General features: G+C 39.9%; 1 protein-coding gene across 17 annotated transcripts in view; it reads left to right on the top strand.

Annotated features, from left to right (window-relative positions):
* The window catches only part of PCDH15 (protocadherin related 15), an 827,643-nt gene that overhangs the window by 471,432 nt on the left and 329,370 nt on the right, over positions 1–26,841 (top strand). For 16 of the 17 annotated variants that reach the window (XM_054204839.1, XM_054204838.1, XM_054204854.1 and 13 more), the window contains one exon: positions 23,274–23,339. The exons of the other annotated variant lie outside the window; for it this stretch is intronic. In XM_054204839.1, coding sequence (XP_054060814.1) covers positions 23,274–23,339 — 66 coding nt within the window. The remainder of the gene's footprint in view (positions 1–23,273; positions 23,340–26,841) is intronic. 17 annotated transcript variants of the gene reach the window in all.

The raw sequence follows: 26,841 nt of genomic DNA, 5'->3' as shown, positions 1-26,841 counted from the left end.
AACTTGGATGGTGTTTTAGGGAGTTCTTGAGGGGCAGGAGGGGAAGGTCTGGGCTTGCAAAGGCTGCACGTTTTCCCCTGCATGGCACTTCCTCTCACCTGTCTCCCTACGTCTCACCTGACTTGGGGACTTGTTCTACCACCCTATCACGTAATGTCCAAAAATGTCAGTGCTTGAATTGCGCTTGCATTTTATATGGAACCAGTACTTATGCGTCATATATGGTAAAGTAGGAATCATCTGTTTTGATTTTTTAACATTTCTTTTCCAAACATACGGGTGAATTTGGACTTACCGAAGCAGTATGATGTTATTTTCTGATCTTCTAGTTTCAGACTCATTTCCTCATTTTTGTCTACTCCAGCCTGTTGAACAGGAGGTGTGCCACTGACATCTGCATTGTGGAATGAGATGTCACCCTGTCACTGACTAACCTACTAGTGACCATCTAACCCCTCCTAGTTGGCTCTTTTCGCAGAGTATAGAGTTTGCCAGCAGGGATTATGTTTGCAGGATGGAGATTTCACGTTTGGGAAGCTAGAAGGAATACACCTTAGTGTTTTTATTGCAGTCTAACTTACCATATAGATGGAGGGTAAAAAAACAGTCTCATTTGAGTTGAAACATAAGATAGTAGAAACTGCTTTTTGTCCTTAAGCTAATTCATCCCCTTGAAGCACTGAATCAACATGGATCAAGATGGATTTTTTTTTTTTTTTTTGTGTTGTTGTAGGGGGGTGTAGACTTGTTGGATAAAATATGCAGCAGGGAGAAATTGAGGAAATAATTGACTTCAGTGGGAATTAGTGGAAAAACAGTGATCACAAGGTATCACAAATACATCCCATCCTGGGGTATGCATTAGGGTTGTGCAGGACATTAAGCACCTATGGGGTTCTTACCCTGGATGCAAAGCTGGCTGTGTGGGAAGCTGCCTGGGGTAGCAGATTGCCAGGGGAGCCCAACTATCTGCCTGGCTGTGCTAAAGTTGCTGCTTGAGAATCATAGAACGGTTTGGTTGGAAGGGACCTTAAAGACCGTGCAGTGCCACCCCCTGCCCTGGGCAGGGACACCTCCCACCAGACCAGGTTGCTCCAAGCCCGTCCAACCTGGCCTTGAAACCCCTCCAGGGGTGGGGCAGCCACAGCTTCCCTGGGCAACCTGGGCCAGGGGCTCACCGCCCTCACAGCAAACAATTTCTGCCTAATATCTAATCTGCCCTCTTTCAGTTTAAAACTGTTACACCCTGTCCTATCGCTCTACTCCCTGATAAATAGCCCCTCCCCAGTGATCTCCTCCTGCACCACCCTGTTACTGGGTTTCCTACTGCCATGGAGAGGAGGCTGCGTGGGGATGGCTGGTTTAAAAGTAGACTAAAGGTAGGCCTTGTTTCTATTGGTATTAAGAGTTTTGGCCTTTGTATCGGAAGAACAGAAATTCGTACTCCTGACTCCTTTTGCACATAAAAAAAACCAAACCCAAACATGAGCAACTAGAGCTCATTGGGTTTATTTTCCATTGGCTCAATCGGCTGAGCTGACTCGTCCTACGGCTGCGTAACTGCTGGATGGGCAGCAGGAGAGGGTGATACCAAGCCTGGAAGGGCTTCATAGCAGCTTCCAGGTGAGGCATCATGTAAAACTGTGTCCTCACTGCGTCCTTAAACTTGGACTTTGCAAGGCGTGTGGGCCAGCCAGAAAGAAACAGGTTTCTTTAAGTCCATCTATAGTTAGTGCTGGCATCTGAAGTGAAATAAAATTGAGGCTAGTCAGAATGTTTACTTATCCAGATATTTATTTCCTAAGGGTTAAGCAGATATTTTTTTATCAGAATGTGAGGAATAGCCATTTGAATGGTCTTTGTCTTTACCCTGGGTGGGAGATTGCTTTTTAAATAAGGGTTTTCCTGTGGAGAACACAACCGTGCAATTCACCTTTGCCACCGGGATTGTTCAGGCATAAGCTCCTTCAGCTGTTTTTCTGCTGCATTAGTTACTATTAGTAACTAACAGGAACTTCTGTTAGCTACTGTCTTCTATTCAGTCTAACAGAGTCTTATGCTACAAAAATTCAATAAGTAAAGGGCCTTACAAATCACTTTAAGAGGCTACTTTAAAAATAAAATAGTTTCAGATCTTGATGTATTACTGTTGGGCAGGAAATTAACTCAGGAAAAAGCATATTTGAATACATGTAGCTCATTTTTCATTCCCTGAGCCCTATATCGTACATGTCCAGTGAAAGAAGAGAAATGCAGACAGGTTCTTGCCTAAGGGCTGCCTGGGAAAGCCTCCGTTCTTCAAAACAGAAGTAATCCATTTGGTTTGTGGAAACTTGCTGCTTTTGGTTGGGAACTCTGGCACTTGACTCCGATCCTAAAGGGAAAAGAGCTGTCCTTGATGTCTTTGAATTGTAGTGCAGCTATTATTTCCTCTGGAAGGGCTTCATTCTTCAAAATTTAGCTGGTGGGACGTCTTGAAGTGCCACTAGCAGTGCCTTGAGTGTGCAGCAGATCGATTTCCCTTTGGCAAAAGGTGAGTTAAATTCATGAAATACGGGCATTGGAAACAAGGTTCATCTTAGTTAATGTACGAATGTCAGCCCTTGGTCTCCTGGCAGAAGTGAGCAAGTACCCTGCATGCTCCCTGTGATGGTGCTGGGACGGATATGGCAGGAAGCTGCTTGTGGGCAAGCAGCAAATCCCAGATCCCAACATCCTTGGAACAACCAGACTGTGGGATCTAGCTAGGAATGAGCCTCTTCTGGGAACTGCTCTACCAAGTTCTTTCCACTTAGCCTTAGTCTTTGGGACACAAGGTGGTGTGTGTTGGGTTGACTGGTTGGAAGCATCGATGTTCTTTGAGTTACCTAGGACTTAGCTGACCTGAGCCATCCCTCCATCCCTTGGTGTGGGAAAGCTGTGAATACTGAGCTTTTCCTCCAAGATGCCCTTTCTTAAGGTGAGATTCACATCTGGGAAGGGAAGGCCTAGCACAGGGAAAGCAGAAACCCCTTGTGAAAGCACGCTGGCACAGCTTGTGTTCCCTGCGTAAGAGTGGCTTGTGCTTTGGGACTTTCATAGAGTAAACTATAACTCCTGTGATACTGGGCTGAGCTCCTAAAAGTTAGTAACAGTTGGGTCTGTGCGTTTACATGTAGGTTTATAGCCGTAAAGCATGTGTGTTAAGCAGACCAACCCCGTATTGGTCATTCTTGTGCTTTAGTGGTAATGTTGGAAAGAGTCTTGAGCAGAGAGACGCATCTGTGTAACTTTATTCAACAATTTAGTCAGTGTTTTGACATAGAATTAGAGTAAGAAGTCAGGTTTTCTAGAACACTGTATGTGTTTGTGATCTCCATCTCGCATCCAGATTTCACAGAACAAATTTACCACTTCCATTGAAATTAATTCCTTTTCACCGTGAGGCATGGTGCACTGACATCGCGTGAATTGGGTTTGAATCGCTTCAAATGCCCAGTTTTTCTTCAGTTCAATTAATTTATATGTTAAGGTTGGCATTCTTAACTTCATCGGTAACGAGCATAAGTTCTCTGTTTTATTATGTGGCAAAGATGTGATTGAACAGTGGGTTATTGCAAGGACACCTCCAATTACAATAGCAATAAATATGAATTTTTAAGTAATTAGTATAGAAAAGGATCAGTAGTACTGTAATTAAGTTGTGAAAAAAAGCGTGCAATCTTTTTTCAGAGGAAATCTTGACTTTTTTTGTTGATAACTTGGTAAGCGTGGACTCCTACTCAGGAAGGCTTTACAACAGGGGTCTGGGTTTTTCGGCGCTTTTGGAAGGTCTGAACTTCTGCAGGGTCTGAGCTGATGCCTCAGACAGCGGTGTCTCTGCTCTGGTGTGTGGAGTGGGAGCAGAGTCCTGCGTTTGGGCAATAACCGTAAAGGATGAGCTCTCGCAGCTCATCCTAATGCATTCATTTTACTGTAATCATTTTCAGATTAGGGGATCGTTACTGTTCAGCTGTTGTCTGTCATTAAATATAGACAGTGTTTTTATTGACTGTAGCTCATGTAAACTCAGGCAATTGCTAGGGGTTTATATGGAATGCCTGTGGCGAGGAAACATCTGGCATTTTGAACCTAACACCAAAACCCACCACCAAAAAACCCCAAACCAAACGCCCTCCCCCACTTTTGCACAAATATTGCTGTAGTTTTTGAAATAACTGCAGTTTGTAACTCTGTTTGCCTGTAGCATCAGGTGAAAAAATGCCTTTGACTTTTGCAACAGGTAAGACAATGATGTTAATATTTAATGTAAACTTAAATAAAGCAAATAGAACGGACTCTGAAAGATTTTTGTCTTGAAGACTTTTGCCCTTATGCACAAACATGATCCCTGGGTTTCCTCCCAGGCAAATACCCTCTCTCTCATCTCATCTAGGGAATCTCTGGTGAAAGATAAGAAAATTTTTCTTTTTGCATGGAGAAAGGAAAACTTTTTGGTAAATAGAAGGCGGCAATACAAGGTTTTAAAAAAGAAAAAAGAAGTCCAAGGGTCTTGCTGAGTCCAGTTTAAAAAAAAAAAAAGAAAAAGTGAGAAACAATCTGTCCTTTACTGCATATTTATTAGACAGCGTAGTGAGGCATGGCAAGCTTTAAATTGGTGTGGAGATGAATAGTTCGTATACGTAGGCTACAATGAGCAGAAGTCAAATATTTAAATAATGACAAATTATTGTGATGCACCTAGTTAAGCCTGATTGCAAAGTGAAGGGCTGAGGAGGTAAAAAAGGAAGCAAGGGGGCGAAGTCGTGTTCTTAACTTGGATATATAGATAAATGGGATTTCTCTGGAAATGAAGGCTAAACAGACCTAGCCCTCATTATCCTAGAAAGCCAATTTTCACAGAAGAATGAGTGTTGTGGTATGATTTTGAGGGTGTTTACCTACAATGCCATTTCAGTGTTCTTTTTCTGAATTCCATAGTGATAAACATTATTGCTTCTCATTTGAGAAACCTCTAAATGTGGTTTCTATTAAAGGTGTTGCAGACCGTTAGGCATTTTTAAACATATTCCTATGGAGACTAAATACCTTGCTCACATTGTTTGCTTTGCTTGATCCTGTAGTATTATAGTTTTAGTCACTGATTTTTAAGCTACTTATTATCTTGCCTGCAGTATTGATTTGACATTAAATACTTGATTTATTTGTCCCTTAAAATAGGTCAAATCCTGCTCTGTGCCACTATCTGTTGAGCAACACAAGTTATTGCCAAAATAATTATTTTTTCTCTTCATCTGCTAGAATGAGCTGTTTGTGTTTGCTCAATTATACTGACAAGAAGAGTTTTCTGTTAGTAGTATCATCTTGATGTGGAATGTCATAGGCTTGTGCAGCTACGTATAATTCTGTTACTGCCAAGTGGTTCCCTGACTTTAAGGATATATAATGGGACAGGAGTTAATTGTCTGACCTGCTGCTCAAATCTTGCATGAGACTAATTTCACGTCTTATTTCTAACCCCAGTTGTTTAAACAGACTTATTTGTTGGGTCCTAAAAGGGAACACGCAATTGTAAGCAACTAGGGCCCTCCCTTGTTAAAAGTTTCATCTGAACCTCCACATGGTCCAAGCTTAAAACAAGGCGCCTGGTGTTGCCTGATGTTGTGTTGATGTTGCTGGAGATGGTAGTTTTGCTGTTTTCTTTGAGACTAGTTGGCCAATGCAAGACCAGTTAGCCGATGCAGGCTGGTCATGTTTCTTGAGAAATAGCTGGGCTTTTTAAAATTCTTTTTCTCTTTTTTTTTTTTTTTTTTTTGGCAAAGGGATTATACAGCACAAAAATTAATTACTCAAAAAAAATACTATAGTAAGTTTTTGAAAGATTTCAGAGGAGACATTGAAGGAAAACAGTGAACTATTTTTCTTCCACGTAGTATAGCCAGTAATGATACTGGATGACAGAGCAGTTAATGTGTTACAATGTTACGAGTTTATGGTGATTATGTTGTTCTCTCCCATCTTCTTTCATAGAAACAATAGGTTTTACTCATCTTTGCAAATAATTCTTCACTCATCAGACTCTCCCCCCACACCCCCCACCCCCCAACATGATTAGGATTCTGCCACATGAATCATTATAATATTAAATGTCATTCTGTGATAATGGCTGGTATTAGATGAGGTTGGAGTAAATGACACCTTTCAAAAATTTCCTTAAATCATTTCTGTGTTTCTTTTGCAATAATAATGATGAAATATAGGCCACCTGACTGTAAATTGGGGAGCTCCACATAAATCTCGCTTGCAGTGTTGGTGTGATCTGTGACCAGGCTCACACCTCAGTGGTTGTGTGACGTGAGTGTGGTTGTCAGCGCTCCGCAGTCGGTGCAGAGAAATTAGTCCCCTCTCAAATGAAATGAGTCCCACTATCTTTAAGGTCCCCTCTAACCCAAACCATTCCATGATTCATTAGGATGGCTACTTTAGAATTTAGAACAAGATTTGTGCCGCTATTATTAGCTGTAATTCCATGGTTTCTGGTGTTTTATCTCAAGGTTTTTAGATGTATAACGATGAAAACCAGTATCTTCAAGGCTGTGTTATGATTTTCTCCAAAGCTTGGCTTCAATATTGTGGTAAGAGGTGCTGAAGGGCTTTCTGAGCCATTGGCATAGACCGTTTTGTTTAGTATGCAAAGGTTCAGACACACAAGCCAGAAACTTCAGCTCTGTTTCCCTTTCTTCAGTGCTTTTTTTTTGGTTGTCCTTCCAAATTTTCCTTTACTGCTTTTTATTGCAAAATTAATTGAAAAAATCTGGGCACCGTTCTTTATTAGCTTTCTAATAATTTGAAGTTTTTTATGAAGTGTTTCATGCGAATATAAAACAGAAGTAGTATTTATAAATGCAGATTGGTAATTTTTCTGGCAAGAGGCTCTAGAGAGATATTTGTGATGCTTCCCTTCTGAGGAGCATTTTAAGGGTTATTTGAGCCCTGTTTCCGGCTTGGCTACAGTGCAGGATTAGCTAAAGCAGAAAAAATACGACGATTTTTTTTTTCTTTAAATAGTGTAAATACCATCTCATCTGGTAGGCACTGTTTTGTAAATGATAGGAGAAAGTTTGAAGCTTTTCAACTTGAAACCAACAAATGTAGGTACATTTTGTGACCTGTCTGTTCCATTGACCCATTACTGGTTGGGTTTGGGTTGAGGGGGAGAAAAAAAACGCACTTGTACATCATTTGTACTTGAACACGCGGTATATCTGATATTTTATAACATATGCAACTGTAGCAAATTTTCACAGCCCTAAATTTCTTTCAGTAGGATGTATTAATCAGTCAAAGATGTTATCTTACAGTCTTTATTGATAGAGATTTTGTTTACGGTTTCTTCTTCACTAAAATGCCACATTCTGTTAGATACATTTCTTACGAGACACTTGCAAAGTATGTTTGTCCTGATAGGAAATCTATTCCTGTTCAATTAAACAGGGCATCTGCAATTCCTGCTGAGCGTAGTGAACACTGTATGTGAAGAAGATGCTTTCATTTGATAGAGATGGGGTTAAAGAGCATCAACTTGGGAGTTATTTGTCTGTTTTCTATGGGCAAAATACAACCAAAACCAATAAAATAACCCCCCCCAAAACCCCCTCATGGAAAGCCCTGCCTCTTCTTTGCTTGTCCAGTGTAGGTTTATGAAGTTGTGGTGTTTCATCGTTCTGGACTCCATTAGTTAAAGGTTTACACTATGAAGCTAAAGACAAGCCCATAGATCTGTATGGCTTTCTGGTGCTGTTAAAATTATGAGCTGTTGTGTTGACCTTAACTCTAAAATTTTGGTTATCTTTGGGGGGGGGGGGGAAGTTGAATGATTTTTAAAGTGAAAATTTACCAGTAGTTTAGAATAAAATAAGAAGTAGTCTGTCACTGAGCTCACAAGGAGATTGAGGATCCTGCAGCCACAAAAAATAGCGGTCTGCTTTGCTTTTGGTCGGCTGTAAATGCTGTTTGAAATCTCCCTGGCAGCGTCTCAAAGGTACATCAGCGGTGTCCGTTTTTCAAATCTCAAGTGCACAACCTGCAGGAAGCAATATTATTTTTCATTTAATGAGCTTTAGCACATGAGCAATTAAGAAGACATAATTGAATGAAGCTAATCAGGAAGACACAGAAGCTTGCCTCTGGGATGCTGCTCAAGTCAATTGCTCCTTATATCTACAATTTTATCTGTTTAGTTAATAACACCGATGGGTATAGTGGCACGGGCTAGTGGTTTTACAGCTCTAAGGGCTTAGCGGTTTGGTTTTGTGTTGTCTTCAGGCCTTAGTCTTTTTATTCTGCTAAGGAGGTAGTGATTAACAGGTGATGAGAGTCTCTGCTTGGCTAATAACGTTCTGGGTGCTCAAAGGAACGTGATGGAGAGTGCTGCGTTTTAAATGTCTTTGAATTGTTCAGTATACAAACTGCAGATAAAGGCAGACATTTACAGACACGATCTTCACGCGGCTCCAAATAATCAGTGAACCTGCTGTTTTCTGATAATTAAAATAGTTATGAACATACAGACACAGAAAGATAAACTGAGTGAGTGGCTTTGGATAAACTACTCTTTTCTTCATTATCCAGAAAGAAACCTGTAATGAACCAGAATCTTACGCAAAATAAATAATATTAATTTTGTACGTAAAGAACATAAACAACCATACAGAGAAAATAATAATTTTGAAGTCCCATAGTTGTGCTCAGCTGTTTTCTTACAGTCCTTGTGGGCAGAACCTTTGTATAATTATGAGAGGTATGAAAAGAAAATGCCTTTATCTGCTTGTTCTTCCAGTATAATCAATGGCTTGGGATTTATTTTCAATTGTGCGTCTGGCGAATACAAAATTAATCAACCTCTCCATTACAGTCAGCCTGGATACGAAGTAGAAACTGAGTACTTTTGTGTCAGGTGTGCTACTTTATCAGTGCCTGCGTGCTAAATACAATTAAAAAAAAAAAATAGGTTTGAATGGGACTAGGAGGGGAACAGTCTCTGGCAGTACTGAATGCAAAGAATGCCTGTTAAACCTGTAGAAATGTCTGTGCAATCGTGGTCTCATCCGCAGGGTTGTTTTCAGTGCTCTTGTAGTTGGAAATCTTGCAGGGAGAATTTGAAAGCTCCCCTATATCCTGGTATTTCCAGCTGTAGAGATGGAGCTGAGTCGGTTTGGAGGCATCATTTCTGTACTTCTGCTGATGGCCTCTGTAGCCTGTGCGTCCAAATTGTTACTACATTTTTGTGATTTAAGAAAAAAACGATCTTTGCTGCCCATTCTTGCGGATGTGAAACTTCGTGAACACGCACTTGGGTGGGACTGACTGAATAAGTACTAATAGTTGTCCTTTCTAGTCCAGTGCTGTTCTGAAAAGTGTTTCTGTGTGCGAATGTATTTGGAGGGGAGAGAGAGACCAGTGAAGGGGAGAAGCTGATATTCCGTTGGCACTTCTGGTTTTTCATGGAAGCAGAAACACTGTGGAGAGCTCTAGCTGTACAAGAACAGATGAACGACCTTAACTTCTGACATCAAATACCCTATTTTGGGGTTTGGGGTTTTTTTTTAAATTTTGATAGTATTTTCAATAAGAAGCTGAAGTTGCGTTTTATGTTAATTTACCTGTACTCGATATTAGCACCAGAAGCAGTAGATTTGTTAACTGTTTTTGTAATATTGCTTTGCTATTTTGGTATCTTGGGAAGCACAAAGGTACCGCCCTCGTGACTGTTTTAGGAAAAGATATTATTTTTTTCCACGTCTTCAGCTCTCCCAGAGATTACTGATAGAGGGGGATTCTGATGCTAATCAGTATGTCCTATACGGTGTTTGTTTCTGTAACTGCTTTCTAAGGAGGTAAAAATTGAGAAGTAAATATTTTGAGGGTTTGGAGTCAGATTGCAAGGGATATGAAATGTCTTTTCCAATGTAGCACAAATGTATCGACACTCTTCTTGCAGTTTATCTGTTGTTTGGTGATAAAGGCTTCAGACAGCAGATGTACCATACTTGGACTTCATTTTCACTAGTGTTATTAAAAAAAACATGAAAAAAAATCATCCTGTCTAAAGTGTGTAAGTTTCTGGAATAAATCTTTTAGTGTTTAGAGCTTGGAGAGCCCATGCACCGGCATCATCTGGTTTGCTTGGCTTCAACACCGTGTTTTGGGGGAGCTTGGCAGATTTTGGGAGTCTTCTCCAGACGGGTGCTAGCAAGCGCTGTCTGCTGAAGGGTGCCGAGTCAAACGCTCCTTTGTCTCATCCCATAGAGTCCTCACAGAGTTGCAAACCAGAATTGTTTTACAGGGGAGAGACCTAAACACCTTAAATTTATTAAAATAAATCTTAAATTGGTTCAAGGACAAATAAAAGTTGTAACTATTTTGCATTTACCAGATCTCTTTTGTGTTAATAGGGCCCAAGCTTTCCAAACATGAGTTTAATTATGGAAAATCTAGCAGGAGTAACAGGTGATGCCCAAACCTGTTCTTTCATCTCAGATGGCAGTTTGCTTATTAAATAGAAGCTTCAAAAAAGAAGCTCAAGTTATACCTTCACACTTTCCACCAAAAGGTTTTTTTTAAAATACATAATCCCTCCCCCCCCACCCTGTCCTGCATTTTTTCAGGCAAATTGTGTTTAGAACCGAGAGATGTTTTGTGAATTTACCTGAAAGTGTAAATAATAAACTGTGGAACCAGGAAGACAAAGTACAAGTTGTGTAAGAAGGGTTATGATTACTATTGTAGATGGGAAGAATATCAGTTGTAAAATTAAGATTGTATCATTTTTTGCTCAACAAAATAGGTATCAAAAGTGTGCATCTAACCAGAAGAAAAACAAATAACTCTTTGTAGCAATTCAACATTAAAGTCCTTATTGCTTTTATAATTAACTCAGGTTCAGGCTGTTTAGACACAGACTAGATCTATGGATGGGCAGAAAGCAGTTGAGACTTCAATTATTGAATCCATTGGACCATAATTTATTAAACAGATACTTCAAAGGATGACACTTGCTGCGAAGTCTTATTACTTTGCATTTTTCATGGATGAGGAACATGCAAATGGATGTGACTCAGTCAAGTGGTGTTTAAAAGCTGCACAATATCTTAGATGCCTTAACCTTTTTTTTGGGGAAGGACCTTCTACCTGCAACTTTGGAGCCTGCTTTCTGCTCGCAGCTCCATACCTTTTCACCCGGCTGCAGGGGCAGCATTTTCCAGGTCCTTGCCTTATTGAGTTGTACATCTGTGAATATGTGTCAACATCCTCTGTGCAAAATAAGTTAACTTTATGAAGCCACAGGAACTTGACTGTAAGTAGTAAGTTCATTATGTGCTATTTCATGGATTCTGCTACTATGTGTGTGCTTGGAAAGACGCTTAAGAACAGCTTTGGGCCCTTTTTATGGCCTTTTTGGTCTCTAATGTTGGATACAATGTCTTCTACTTGAAATAGCTAAACCTTTCTGCTTTTGAAACCAAAGCACAGTGTCTGTCTTACTTCAAGACAGTGTTCAATGGCAATTAAATCATGATTTAGTTAAGACACATTATCAGGGTCCGTATTTCAAATGTGAAAACCTCCACGTCAGTCCTCAGTGGCGCAGATGGTTGTTTCTGCGGGGATGGAGTGGGGGATACCCTGGTGTGTGCCACCTCATCCAACAGAGTCCCGTGGCCGTAGGACATGCTAAATTGTCCTCCCAGAACAGGGTTGCATTTGCCATGGAGAAAGAGGGAGAATATTTGTACTGTGATGTTGTCATTAAGATGCAGTTGTGGAAGTCTCTTTTGACCAGGTAATTTTAGCAGTGTTTGAGTGAGTATTCAAGGAGCTGAAAGAGTCGGGTGTCTTTGAGGGCAAGGACTTGTCTTGCTTCCCTTCATTTCCCCGAAGGGCGCAGCGGGCTATTGCTTTACTGAGCAGCAACGCCACTTCCTCACCTTCTGTCGCTGCTGCTTGACGTCTTGATTAAATTACAGGAAGATGTTGATCAACATTGACTTCATTAGAGATGTCACGAGAAAGATATTTATAGGCACAATATGTAAATGTTCACAGAATTGCTAGTTAATTACCTGAAACACAAACAATGGTAGAACTGGCAGGTTAATTAGCGCAGCCTGTTTTCGGTGGAGGTAGGCGTGGGATACCTGCTGGAGATTTGGCACATCTGGTACCCAGGGGAATTTTTTGGAATTATTTAAATATTGACAGCACCTAGTGCTCTGGGTGGGAAGGGTGACTTTGGAGGAGCAAAACAGCTTCTTGTTTTCTACCACCAAAGGACTCTGACAACTTGACTCTTGTTTTTTGCTCAATAACACATGAATGTTGCTGATGTTTAGGATGAGGGAAGGGCTGGGTGGGCGGGTATAAACTTAAAAATCCAAAGGGAGTTTGAGGTTTCGTATTAATATAACTTTTCCTAGTCTACTTTATAAAGTGCTGCTTTTTAAAGGAAGTTGCTGAAGCCATAGTCTCAAGCATACTGTTCAATGGTATTCACATATGGTAATGTAATACTCTAAAATTTTACATTGGCTTTAAAAAATGAAAATATTCCTCTGTATATAGCAAAATTTCATGGAGGTTTTTTTCCTAAATTTAGGAATCTTAAATTTCCTTTTAATGCATCTTTCTTTTGTTTGGGCTAATCTCAATCAGTTTTGTGGAAGACAGACTTACATTTTTTGCGTCTGTAGTGTACAAAAAGAACCATGGACTGAAATAGGAGAAGCTGTTCAGGGGAAAATGAGAAGCCTGATAATTAAATGTGGTTTCAGTGTCAATGAACCCTAATGTTGAGCCTCAAAGTCACAAATTTACCGTTTAGGAACAGGGGAAGGGTGAATATTATTAGGTCATCTATAGGCAGTTTAGCTGTCTCCTCTCCCATGTTTCAGTTAATAAATGCTAATCCCTTTTTATTTGCATGTAAAGAAGTTTCAACAATATAAAAGGTTACAAGTATCTCCAGCTGCTTTTTCCAAGTTGCTTGTACTAGCTAGTGGTTAAATGTCTGCTTTTAATACAGCATTTAAAATCGCTGTGACTTAAAATTTGCTTATAGTACCTGAATTCAGTTTAATTCCAAATATTAAACGTTTTTTCATCCTCCTGTATGAAATTTTTGTCTTAAATGCATCACACAGGTAATAGGGAAAACGCAGTTTTGAAAATATTGAAAACGGCATGAAATTTTAATGCTCAGTGTGTAATAATGGTTGAAAGCAGGTTTAGTCAACTTTTGAAGTTTAAGCACTTCTCAAGATATTACAGCTATTGTCGAGTCATCCAGTGCATTTTAATGGTCTTAAAAATTACTTTTGGTAATACCAATTTTAGATGCTGCTTGGCATGGTACCATATTTTTATGCGTTTTACAGTGTTTTCAGGCTCAAGTATGATTTTAAAGACTCTGTCGACTCCAAAACTGCTTGCAAAATGGAAAGTTGTTTCAATCTAAAAGAATATTGCCTGAAACACGGATGGGGATGGTACTGCATTTTACTAAAGCTGTAAAAGTAAAATATCAATCCACAGCACTTGCAGAGCAATTTTCACGTACCAAACCCTTTACAGATATTATTTCTGTACAAAGAGTTGGCAGAATGGAGAAATAAAGCTACAGAATAAATCAGCTGTTCAGGTTGCATATTCTGTATAAAAGCACGTTTTTCTGAGGCTGTGGGAACAAGAGCTCACAATAATACTCTTTATTTGGTTTATGTCCTTTTTGTGCTTGATTATCCCTCAGCCTGGCTTTTTGTCCAGTTAAAACCAACCCCAGATTCAGCTACAGTCAGATTTTAACATTTAAGTCATCTTTCACTTGAGTCTTTGAATTTCTGAGCTATGAATTTTAGAGTAGTGCTTAACAGAGGCCGCCTGAATCAAAGCACAGAAATTCAGTGTAGGTTTGAGAAGTATCACAAATGTGTTTGAACCAAGCTCAAGCTCGCTGTCATTCCTTCCCAGTTTCTACAATTAGGGAGATGTCTGTCAGGAAGAGCTCAAAATAGTCTGTGAAAGCCCTTCTTATGCTATTTGCAATACAGAGCAATTGTAGTACAAGCCTGCTAATGTAAAGGTTATGCCAAGCTTATCCGAAATTGCACAGCTGTAGTTCTGCATTCAGTCACACAGGAAACAAGACAGGACATTTTCCCCTTAAATTGGGTTGCTTAGTTACTCAATTTCACTGTATGGTTCTATGTAGCTCTTTATTAGGAACCTTCTTCTGTAAATCGAGATGTTTAGAGAGACTCTTCCATGGGGTTTTTGTGTGAGTGTTCCTTGCTGAATGAGCGGTGGAAGTACAAACCGTGGAGGTAAGTACAAGGTCTTTCAAAGGAGTGTTTACTTAATTTCTGAGAATAAAGCACATCTGAAAACCAAAGTAGATTTTTCCGGCAGATTTAACTGTGAGGTGCTTTAACCTCAGCCAGCGCCACAGACTGTTAGAATTTCAGTTCCTTCGTTTCTTCCATCTCCAATTAAAGCAGAGAAACACGCTATCACTTTCCCTGCACCTCGCAAACTCCCAAGCATTTTGCTGGGAATTTCAGTCTATAAAACCCAGGGGCTTGAGGTTTTACTGTATTCATTGATACTCTGTTTTCTGAACCACTTAGTTCTCTTGAAACAGGCTTTCTCGATAGCTTGTACCCTCTCCAGCCTCCCTGGCCGTTCAGAACCTGCCCTCCTGGCACTTGCTGTTCTGGCAACATTTTAGTACATCAATTAGTGCAGGTGTTTTGGCTTTCTTCCATCGGACGTCTTTTGCGTGGCGCGTCCACAAACTGTCCTTTAATTTCCACTCAGTGATCAGGTGGAAATCATGTGTCTGCTTTTTTGTTTGTGGCTTCTCATTAATTTATTATTTAGAATGGCCGCAGTATGATCAGTGGCTCAGGCTTGAGGACTGGACCTCAGTGGTTCTCGCTGTATATCTCTAAGACTTTTATGTAAGTGTTTTATGTGCTTAACAATGCAGAAGAAATGAGGAGGGGAAAAAAGCTTTAAATATTTTGACTTCCTAAACCTTCTTTCACAAGCTGTTTTTTCTTTGTCTCTCAACATAAATGGAAAGAGTCAGAGTTGCAAATGGAAAGAGTCAGAGTTGCAGAAAAGAGCGTGCTTGAAATGAAGACTGCTGCGCAGTGCTCACTGCTCGCACTGAGCTGAGGAGTGTTGTGGAATGTTGAGCGTTTGCTTTGTTTTATTGTCAACAGAGCAAAATTAAAATGAGTATGAATCCAGAGGGGAAGAAACAAAACTTTAAAAATCTAGACTTGTAGCTCTGCTCTAGGGTACTAGAAGACTCCTCTCTGTTCATTTAGGCTTTTTTCTAACTCTGCTGCCACGCTCCTGGTTCTGGAAGTAGTTTAGGCTTGCTTGCTCCGTCAGGTGTTTTGTAGAACCAAATGACTTGCCGCCAGTGCCTCATCCTTATTCAAGTTGACTTCCCAGCGTTCAGTGTTGAACTATCCAAGATATTCTCTATAATCATGTGTGCATCAGATAAAGTGGCTTTAGTGTCTCCTTTGGCGTAGAGCACAGGTAGGCAGCTGGGCCTGTAATTCCAGTATGCAGAGAAATCATGTGTTTGGGCTGTGACTGCTTCAGAAACTGCAAGGGTGGACAAAGGTGTCAAAGCCTCTCATCTCACTTGACAGTCATCTGTTACCGCTTCATCGTCAGCTGCTCTTATTCAAACCATCGGGACAAATTAAAAGACCACACACGTCACCTTGTGGACTTCAGGACAAAATGAGCTGGCTTCGTTCAAGGGTTGATGTGCTTTGCCAGATCAGCATAGGGATGATTTTTCCTCCAGCCAGGGCACAGTGACATCTTAAAGTGCCACAGGATTTCTGATATACGTGGTGGTAGCCTGAAAACTATTCCTTGTGTTCATCTGTTTTAAAGAGGGGTTAAGCTGACTGGTCCTGTATGTTGTTAACGTGCCTTGTTGTTACACTTGCACATATGGCTTAAAAATTATCCCAGTGTAATTAATGGTGATTCTGAGGCATCAGCAGGGCTCTTTGCCTAGAGGTTCCAGCGCTGCAATGACTTCCTTTAAAAATGGCAACTAATTTTAATATTAAATTTTCCATATTAGCATGTTTGTTATGTGTACCTATAGTCACTGAAGTGGGCCAGAATCCTGAACTCACTTGAAATTATTGGAAACGTGGTTTATTGAAGACAGAGGGTCAGGTAGGGACCTATTAAAGCCTATTTCTTCCTGCACCATAATGAGGTGGTACCATGTGAACAAGCAGTGACTACGTTCAAAATAAGCTTGCTCTGAGAAGTTGGAGATGCTAGACACTTTAATGGATTCAGGAAGAGTTTGGACAAATTAACAGATAGGAAAAAAAAATCAATTAAGAGTTAACATTATTGGAATGTTACTTTTGTAGGCTGTGCTTGAAGATAGGTTTGAGTTTTTCCTGTTGAACGAATATGGCTTAATTCAGTGTTTCAGAGCTGTCAGGCCTTAATTCTGTCCTCTGAGTTCACAGATTTGCAGGAAAGCTGTTGTAACTGTGACACACATCACCTTTCCAAACGTTGAATTAAATGTACAGGCAAATACTAAGAAATTGTTAAGTTTAATGTTCTGAAGTTCATTAACAGAACAAAAGTGCCTGAAACATTAAATACAGAGTAATTGCGAGGTGTGATTTTTCTGACTGGGGGAGAAGGCTGAGGTGAGAAAGGCACTGATGCTGCAGAGGAATAGAGCCTTCTGCAATCACTGATAAAGTTTAGAATCTGATCTTTGTTCCAGTGACAAAGAATGAAATTTTATTCTGCCACCAGATAAAATAATTGCAGTATTTAGTAGAATTTTATTTAGTAAGTCTTTCAAATCAGGCTATGTATCTCCTAGGAACTGAGTCAGTTTTTTGAGCTTGCCTGTTGTACTCCCTACGTCTGTTTATTTAAATAAAAACAAACAGAACTATGTATCTGAATACATAAAATCAAAACTGAATATAAGAGAAAAAGTGGAATAACTTAAGAGTAATAATTGGGCATTTCTGAAGCAGCTGCAAGAAGAGTTGGTGATTAGCATATTGAAGTGGTTTGGTTTTTTTCAGTTTTAATTTTAGGATTACTTAGCAGGAGATGACAGTCATTTCGCAGAATAACATCCTCAGGAAGGTTCAGGTTGGCTGTTTGTTTTCCAGGTGAGTGTGCCATACTCACTGCAGGGCAGCTCACTTCTTATTTTTGTCAGGCTAAAACACTTTCTGCCTTTCACATTGTGGTAGGACTAAGTTGTTGATCTTTTCTTAAAGTCGTACTGTGCTACTGGGAACACACAGCCCCTCTCAAATGTTGTCAGAGACCTTTTTCTGCTTCTAGTCACTTAAATTTATAAGGCTTCATGGGGCAAGCCATTTTCATTAGCCATTTTCATTATTAAACTTTCAAGCAGTCAGTGTGATTGTGTGCCCTGCAGTCATATGATTTAATGGTCAGAACAGCCTTCAGACACAACTCCCCACTAATTCCAATGTTTTATTTAACTGGAAATTAGGGAAATACAAGCTATGAATAGGTATTTTGGGTTTCCAAGTAATTCTGTTTAGTAGAGGGATGTTATAGGCCGGTCTTGATCACTGCAACTAGCTCTAACTTTGTATTGTCAGGCAGCTTCTAAATGTGCGTGAGGCTACAGCCATCTTTGCAAGTGTATGAATACAGGGCCTATGGAAAATGTTGTTAGGGAGACACTTGCAAAGGCTTCTGTGGCCTCGTAAACTCCATCTACAGTTAGTGGCGAAGAGGTGTATCGAGTGATTTGGAGCAGGTTGAAAACACCTTTGTGGAGGACCTGGTCTCTCAGGAGATGGCAGGAGAAAAAGACCCACCCCCCCGCAGCAGAGAAGGGCTGTGAGGATGCAGTCGACCTTTGGGATGGCGGGAACGAGGAGAAGAGAGCTGGGGAGGGGACGGCCCGCTGCTGTGAATTGCAAACCCCCAGGCTGGGGGGGCCTTCGGCTGTCAGGTGGGTTAAACCCCAGCTGGTCGCGGGATGTCACCACTCCAGTGTCTTTAGGGCTCCTTGTGTTGCATGTCTGTTCCCCACACTTGAAGTTTCTTATTAGCTAATTCAGTAACCTCTTTTTTTTTTTTTTTCCTTCATTTTTATAGATGTTTCTGTCTACTTTAGCTGTGAAGTTGAAATAGAATTCCTCTCAGTAATGTGACCCTTGGACGGGAAGTGGCTTTGAGCGGGCAGGGCCGAGGTGAAAGGATCAGGCAGCTTTCCCTTGGCAGAGTACGGGATTATTCAAGTTATGTTTGTTTCAGCTCAGGCTGTTTGACCTCTCCAAGCATCTTACCTTCACCAATGATTGAGGGTTTCCTCTGAGCCATCTCATTAAAAATAATTAGAAGTTAAAATAATGAAAGTTAGCCATCAGAAACCAAATGGATCTCAGCCGTTTAACTGTTCCATGAAGTTTGTTAAATAGATTTTTACTTTGCTCCCAAGGAGACAGGCCCTTCATTTATCTACCTTTGGCTTGATCGTATAATTGTAAAGCAAATGCACTAGTTACATGGAAGTTAACGACAGGAACAAAAATGCTTTTCTGCAAGCTTTTAGGAAGGCCTTCATAGCTTGTTGTTTTATTTACTAAGTTTTATTTGCCTGATGCATAGTGCCCCTTCTGTAAGGTGCTTGGGGCCGGGGTGGAGGACACTGCTACATCGTAATTACGTTTCCCAGTGCTGCTGCTTTAACATAAAATACATTGTGAAAACTGTAGATCGAGAAGATCATTTATCTAATGGCTTTTCTACCTTTCTTAAAGCGTGTTTGATTTAGCATGATTTGCCTTCCATGCCTACTCCATATGCCCAGGAATTTTGAGGGCAGCTTGCTTTTTGTTGAGAAAGTTGGAGCAAATAAACGTAGAAAGAATAGATTATGGTTAGGTGTGTGGCTTCTCCCTGAGCTTCCAAGTTCCTTCCATCAGTCAGCCAAGGCCACCAGCCGCTGTCTGCGTGGTGTTCCTGCTGCTGCTGGCTGGCTTCTCTTCCATGGGGCACGAGGCCTTCAAAGAAACCGTGTGATGGAAGGAAACCATCCTCTCATAGCAATTGTGGTAGTTCTATTAAAAATTTGAATCGTTAGTTAGATGTGTGCCAGTATTCTGTTAATAATCTGCAGCGTGAAACTGGAATAGTTAAAATATCTAATAGATTTATACCGAGGCCTACAATCGGACACTTTAAAACAAAAGAAGAGGGAAGCAAAGGCTCGTGTAAATATTTCCTTCGTAAGTCACCTTTGATGCTGCAATTATCCGTGCCTGTTTATATTGAATAAAGCAATCTATTACTGCTAAAATAATTTCTGTTGAAGACGTTTAAATAGAACTTGAGAAAAAACATCTCATAATATTGCTGAGGAGCATTTCATGTAATTCCTTTCTTAAGCAAATAAAGGTATATTCCAAAAATGCCGAAATCACATTTTTGTGCTGTTTCTGCTGTGGAAGAGTGTTCCAGGATCTACCTTCTCTGCCAGTCCAAAAAAAAAAAAAAAAAAGAAAGTTCAGGCTGGAAATGTACTTTTTAAATTTGTGGGCAGCGTGCAGGCATTTCTCCTTCGCACTCATGGTGTTCTTTGTGCCTGGTATTGCTCTTTAGTTGAAATAACTTGTATTTCTTCCTTGATAGTTACCCAAGTGTAGTTCTAGAGAGCTTTCATTTTCCTAGACTAAATAATTCAAGCCTCTGTTGTGTTTATAGGGTAGGCTCTCCATCCCCCTGACGATGGGAATAACCTTTCTGTGCACCTGGCTCAGTCTAAAGATGTCCTTTTTCATGCGTCCAGTGTTTCCCACTGGGTCTGGCTGGTGCCTGGTGATACAACACAGAGCTTGAGCGTATTGCTTGTTGAGGTCTTGCTGCTGCTGCTTGATTGCATTTTGCAAGGGGAAAAAAAAAGGTATCACCTTTTTTTTTAAGGTAACTTTAAGGTTTTAAACTTTTTACTCATCTTTAAGGTTTTAATTAAAATTATGTCTCCCTTTGAAATGGGAGTTTGTGTAAGACTACCATTTTTAATTTATCTGTTCAGTGTATGGTGATGAATGTGAAACTAAGTAAGGCTGTGGCATTGGCATTATTAGGTTTGGCCTTTGAGAAGGGGAGGGAGGGGTGACAGGCATCTTAAAAAACCAATCTGATAATTGGCCAGTACTGCCATGGTTGAAATTAAATGAAATAATCTCTAAACGCTTAACTATGCAATAAAACTACACATTTCTTCAGAAGTTTTTTATTGGTGCCATGAGGATAATCCACAGCGAGACTTATACTACACATCCTGTTTTTGTTTTTTTTTCTCCCCTAGATATAGAAATAGTTTTGCCTATTGCCTATTTGCCTATTATACATTTCATTGAAATGTACCTCATGATAAATTTTATCGCTTCACCTGCTCACACTTGCAATAAATCCTCTGCAAATCACTGCACTTAAACTGTACAGTCTGCCTTTTCTCTGAGACTCTCCTTATCCAGATTTCAGTGCTGAACATCGATTATAAATGTACTGAATAACTGCTTTGATTATAATTCTGGAAATCCTGATGTATTGGGAAAATGGGTCCTGTGAAAATGCTGCTAACATGTGCTAGACTTGTAATTTTGAAAATTTGCTTATTGAAGAACAGAGCTAGAGTTTGGCCTGATTTGGGTGAACTTTTCATTGAGACACCCAGAAAGGAGAAAACATCTTTATGGAAACATAATAATGGGGGGAAAGCTCGTTCAGTTTAAAAAAAAAATAAATAAAAAAAAAATCATGCTTATCCTTTTGGTAAGGCATATGCAATTTTTAGAAATAAAAATTGTCCCTGCTTTGGATTTCTTTTTGGTTGTGTGTGCAGTGATAGCTGTTCAACGGTGAATAGCAGAACCAGTCATGAAAACAAAGCCTCAGTAAAAGTTTGTATGGGTGAGCTTCGTTGCCTTAACAAAGAGTTTGTTGAAGGGTCATTCAGTTAGCCAAATCCTAAACTTCCAGAAAATTTTAATGCATGCCTCTGGAAAAGGTTAGAGTTGTGTCTGTTATGGTCCTATTACCTTTATAGCATCCAGTGAAAAAAATAAGAACAAGGAAAAAAAAATAAATCCATATTTCATGCAGATATGCAAACATTGGTTATCTCCCCACATGAAATGCTTGTAGGAAACTACAATGAAATGAAAGACGTAGTTTTTCAGATGATCTCTTTGCTCTGTTAATGCCTTCAAACAAAAAGCTTTAAAATCATCAACAGAAAATATTCTATTTTTCTGTATCAAACTAGAGCATATAAGAATAAAAGAAAGAAGTACTGATAATTGGTCATTAAATAATTTAATTTAGACTGCTTAGGATAGCAAACCCAAGTGGGTTTGGGAGACTCTAGAAGCGGTGTCGAAGGAGAGTGAGCGAGTACCCACACAAGCTCTCTGTGCTTTAACTATGGAACAAGGTTTGCCTGTTTGTCTTTTTAAAAAAAAAAAAAAAAAGTTATTAGAGTGACTGTATTATCATTACTATTAATTCAGGTGTCATTCAGGCTCTTCATGCATATGAACAGCCTCAAGGAATGGTGTGCTGCCAGTCCTTACCCTTGGTGTTTAGAAGTTTGGTCTTGCGGTTGAACTCATGAGCTGAATAGCAAAGCTGTTGCTGGAGGAAATTACTGTGCCACGGAGTTGTCCTTCAGAGGCTTCACCTAAGCGGAGATCTGAATAAATCCTTCACTGTTTTGATCTTTCTTCGTAGGTCTTGTCTGTGCCGGGGTAATCATAGTCTGTAATTAGCTGCAGCGCAATTCTTTTGAAGTCGATGAATGTGTAATTTTTCTGTAAGCTGGGAAATAGCATTTTACCTCGGCTTGCTCTTTTGTTCAATTTACAGATGGTTTTCTCTTGGGATTTTTGTGTAAAGTGTTTAGCGCTCTCTCTCTCAAAAAAAAAAAAAAAATACAGTGATACTCCAGCATTTCTTTCCTTGGCTAGAAACTAATTAGCCGCTGTCATTTCTTACAAATGGGGTGTAGCCATCCACGTGGCCGGGGCCGTGTTGAGAGGATCAGAGGGGTGTCCCAAATGCGCGCTGCGATCTCATATGCAGTTCTCCAGGGTGAAATGGGAAGGAGAGTGGTTGTCTCTTATCACACTGTTTCAGTGGTACTGTGAGGCTCTTTGAAAATGAGAAGCGCTTCTTAATTAACTTTTATTTCTGTGTGCTTTAAGGAGGTAATATTTTTCTTCTATTTAATGTAGAAAACCAAATTGTTCACAAAGTACAGTCATCACATGTAGTATACATGCTTTGATATATTTTAAGACTACACCTATGCATTTGCTAGCTCTGCATGTACTGCTTTTATGTCTTTGAACCTATCTTTTGAGTAAACCAACCAAATCTTACTTATTTTCTTTCGTTATTCTGCTCTGCTTTCATTGATGACTCTAAACTTTTGACTCCAGACTGGCAATATGAGGGTAAGATGGCAAAATGTAACTTCCTGAACATTGCTCGTCTGTTTTTAATTTTTATTTTCCTTAGAACATTATTAAAATTCTGTTCACTCTCTTTAATTAGATCCTTTTGTTGCAATTAAATACAGATTATGTTTGTTTCTGTTCTGAAGCTTTTAATTACGATCTATAGCTTTTAATCATTCCTTTATTATTTCTTTGGGTTAAATTACCATCATATTCTCTCTGTCCTGAAGGACTTGTCCTTCACAGAGATCCCTGGTGGTATCTCTAGAGCAAGACACGAACAGGTTCATAGTGTAGCCATCCGACTGTATTGTGGTGGTATGTCACGACGATTCAGTGTGTGTGTGTGTGTGTGTTCATGACGTGGAAAGGAAGGCTCGCATAAGAGAGAACAGAACAAACCATGTTAATCTTTTGCTGTTTAAGTGTTTGTTTTAAATGTGGATCAGCATCTGAGATGTTAAATCATTTGTCATCAGATTTTCCCGTGCTTTATAAAGTTTGAGTAAGGGATGAGCAAACAGCTCAGATTTTGATCCTCCGTGAGTGTAACTTAGTGAACAGTTGTAGCTCCTACATACATCGTATGTAAGTGAATATTTGTCTTCAGTATACTGATTATGCCAACTTGTTTTAAAAACAGCAACAAAACCCCCAAGATCCTTCTTCTGGAATTAGAAATAACTTCTCTTTTCATCTTTATAGATTGCAAATTGGCCAGAACAGGTCCTCCAGCCACAATAGTTCCCATTGACGAAGAAAGTCGTAACGGTGAGTGCACCTCGGTTTTCCACGCGCCGCCTTCAGTTACCCCGCGTTGGCTGATCAGGGTGTGGAGCAGCACGTGGGGCAGTTGGGTGGCCGCGTCCAGCGCAGCAGTGAGCACCGGTCCCAAAAAACCTGTTAACTAACGGGGATTGCGGGTGGAAAGGTGACAGTGGCCCAAAATGCTGAGATGTGTCATTTCTCCCTTAAAACGATACATTTTGATGACTTGGTCTTTGACTCCAGACAGCGCTTGTGAATACGCATTTAGTTTTAACAAGTATGTAGACCACAATTATTTGTAATACAGCAGTAGTCTAGCTCCCTGGTTGCTAATACGCCAACTTGTTTTTACTGTCTAACTTGTTATGTCAGTGAGATGTTACCGAAAGACAAAGTCGTGGCCAGTCTTTGTTTTTGGTGTGGCTAGGTACAGCTGAAACCTCCTTGCTCTGAAGTTTAATGGGAGCGATAATGTTGCTGTCTTCTGGGTTTCACATACACCTTTTAGAAGGTTGCTTGTTGTTTTGCTCGAAGTTTAGTAACAGGAGTTTGTGAATACCTGAAATAGCAGAACCTGCCTGCACTGAGTCATGGAAAATGCGTAAGAAAATTAATGTCTTTTTTTTTAAGCTCTCTTTTCAAATGATACTGTTCTCTAATTGCTGATCTGTAGTCCATTTATGCAGCGTTCTGTGATGTGATGAAGTGCTTTAATCCCGTTAGAGTCAACACTTTGCACAGGCAGCTTTTATTCCTGATATTAAGTTACTACTCCTTCCTGATTTTTATTTTGTGATTATTTATTTTTCTTAACCTCATAAACTAGGCACAGTTGTGTGCTGCGTGTGGACATGATTTATCACATACGGCTGCTTGTAAGGGTGAAGAAAGTCCAGGTCACGCTGGTGGAACCCCTCTGCTTTGGGGGAGCTGCTGTTGCAGTTGCTCAAGTCAGATAGATAAGGGTGTGCAGATTTTACTGGTAAGGAAACCAGCCACAAGCAGCTCTGTTAGTTGGTACTGGAGTAACTTTTAAAAACAGACTGTTTTCTTCCTCCTGTGCTGAATTTTCTTGCAGTAGTGTCTGCTGAAACTAGAAACTGATGACTGGTCTCAACAAAATGAAATTCCCCCTGGTAGTCATGGCCACATACTGAGCAGGACTCTTCCTGTGTGTTTTGTTTTTTTGTAATGCAGCCTGAGTGCCATAAAAGTAACTTGCACAGTGCAATATTAATTTAGAGTAGAAAGCTGTATCATGTTTATAATCATGCTTATATCAAGTGAAAAAAACCCAAGTGTTTTTCTTCTCAAGTGTTTAAATGGTGTGTGATCACAACATCCATGATATGATAGGTGTTACTCTCTAATAGCAGAACGTCTGTGTGTAATCTGTGCTGCAGTATTAGTCAATTATCATTAAAATAGTTTGGTATATCTGGTACCTAAATAGTTTAGGGGTCCAGAATCAATGTTGTGGGTTTTTTCTGTATCTTTTTCAATGTATGTGCTATAGAAGGAGTCTTGGGGTTTGATGCTTATGAAATAATTGTTATCTGTAGCACCTTGTTGGGAAGGCATCAAATATTCTGGATTATACATAGGTAGTACTGGTGGGTTTTATAGCACTTTATTCGTACATGCTATCAGCACTCAAGCTATTTATTTGGAGAATGTGGTGGGAACAACAGCCAAAACTAAGGCTAGATGCTGACCGTACAGTCACGTGAAATATAAACAAAAATTTAGAGAAATAAAGAACCTGCAGCACTTGAATTGAACGGCATAATAAACTTTATTTCTCAGCTTTCTAATGCTTGATTCAATGTTTGATAAAAATTGGAAAGTTAAAATTTCTGTTCAAACTAGCCAGTCCTGCAAGAAAGATGGTTAAATTGAGTGGCGGGGAGAGGTATGAATTTCCTTAATGGTTTGCATGTGTCTGCAATGATTTAAAATTATCTATTTTGCTATGAATTCTTATGAACCATTAACTCCCCATTAAAGAAGTGGAGCTGGAAGTAGAAACTTCAATTCGCATTGCAGTTAATGGAAGCGACACACCTCATCTGTAAGTCACAATATGCATTAAGTAAATGGGTCTCCTGGGAAGGCAGCTCTTGAGTTGAAATATCCTTAAACCTTTCGCTGTCTTTGTTGAAGTGGTAAGTTGTGTCCTCCCCACAACCATGTGTGACTGAAATTAATGAAGGTGAAACCTCGGTAGAGTGTAGAGGGTCGGCGGTTGAGTCGATGCTACTACTCGTGTACTTCATATTAAATAATTGGTTTTCCACGAGTCTTGCTTAAAGTGAATGTAGGTATTTCAAAATAGAAAAGTAGTCACAGCAAAGGGTACGGAGCAGCTACCAGCAAATTTCGTTTTCCAGCTTTGTGCGTGTCTTCAGGTTCAGGGCAAATGCTTTATCTTGCAAGAGTCACGTTTGAATCTGTGCTGATGATGGGTATTGCTGCAACTGAACGTGTATGAGCACATACCTGTGTGCAGATGGGCACACACACGCGCATATATGTATCGGTGGATTAGAAGACTTACTGATCAGGTAATGCTTTGTCACTTGGTGCTGCCTGTGTGCAACTGCACCCATCTCTTGGGTTGGGTTTTTTCGGCCTCTTATTGTGGTCATGTTCATGTACTTACAGAATATGTTTATAAGTAGGGTCTGACTATGCTAAATATCAATACGTTATTGTTAGTTGTGCTCTTTTAATATGCCGATGTTTTGGTTCTAGGCAAGCCAGTGTTGTACCCTGATGGGTCACTGCCATTTGGGTATGGTGTCAATTTGTGCTCTACAACACTGCCCTCGGCAGGTTTCCTTACATGTTTTACGCTAGAGCTACAGCTTGAAATGACTAGTGAAAGAAGCAGGCGGAGAGCTGAGTCGTCACCAGTAGATGATGGGCCTCAATTGGATTTACAGAATGACCTCTTTTACATTCAGTGGAAATGGTTTGGTTACCAGAGCTCGTCTCTTGTAGCCTTTCATCCTTCCTGTGCATTAAAAGATGGATCTCTATCAATGGTAAAGGGTTATATGTAAATCAAAGTAGCTCTGCCACCAGAAAACCTTTGTAAAAATCTTGAGAAGGGAAGAAAAAGGGGATATAATGGGGAATAAGGAAGGTCAGGTAAAGCAGTGTATTGTGATAATTAAATATTTTAAGAGCAGTTTTTGATACATTGGGAGCTTTGGTACAAGGCTTGGATGTTGCTGTGTTATACGGCTTGCAACCTAAAAGTAAAAATCACGGATATCGATGCCAGGATCAACGCGGTGAGTATGTTTACTTGTGCACGTGAATTCACTAGAATACTTTATGAAAAATGATTTCAAATCATTTGCCATTCAGCCTCAAAATCAGCAGTATATAGCTGTTAAAGTGATAGTGAAGCTGTAGTGAGAGAGATTTGGATGGTACGCGGATTGTGTGTTATACAACATTTCCAATGACCAAACAAACAAATTGTACTGAAATTGCC

Source organism: Rissa tridactyla, chromosome 6 (assembly GCF_028500815.1).
Source record: "Rissa tridactyla isolate bRisTri1 chromosome 6, bRisTri1.patW.cur.20221130, whole genome shotgun sequence".
NCBI lineage: Eukaryota > Metazoa > Chordata > Aves > Charadriiformes > Laridae > Rissa > Rissa tridactyla.
This window is presented reverse-complemented; position numbering and strand designations above follow the sequence as displayed.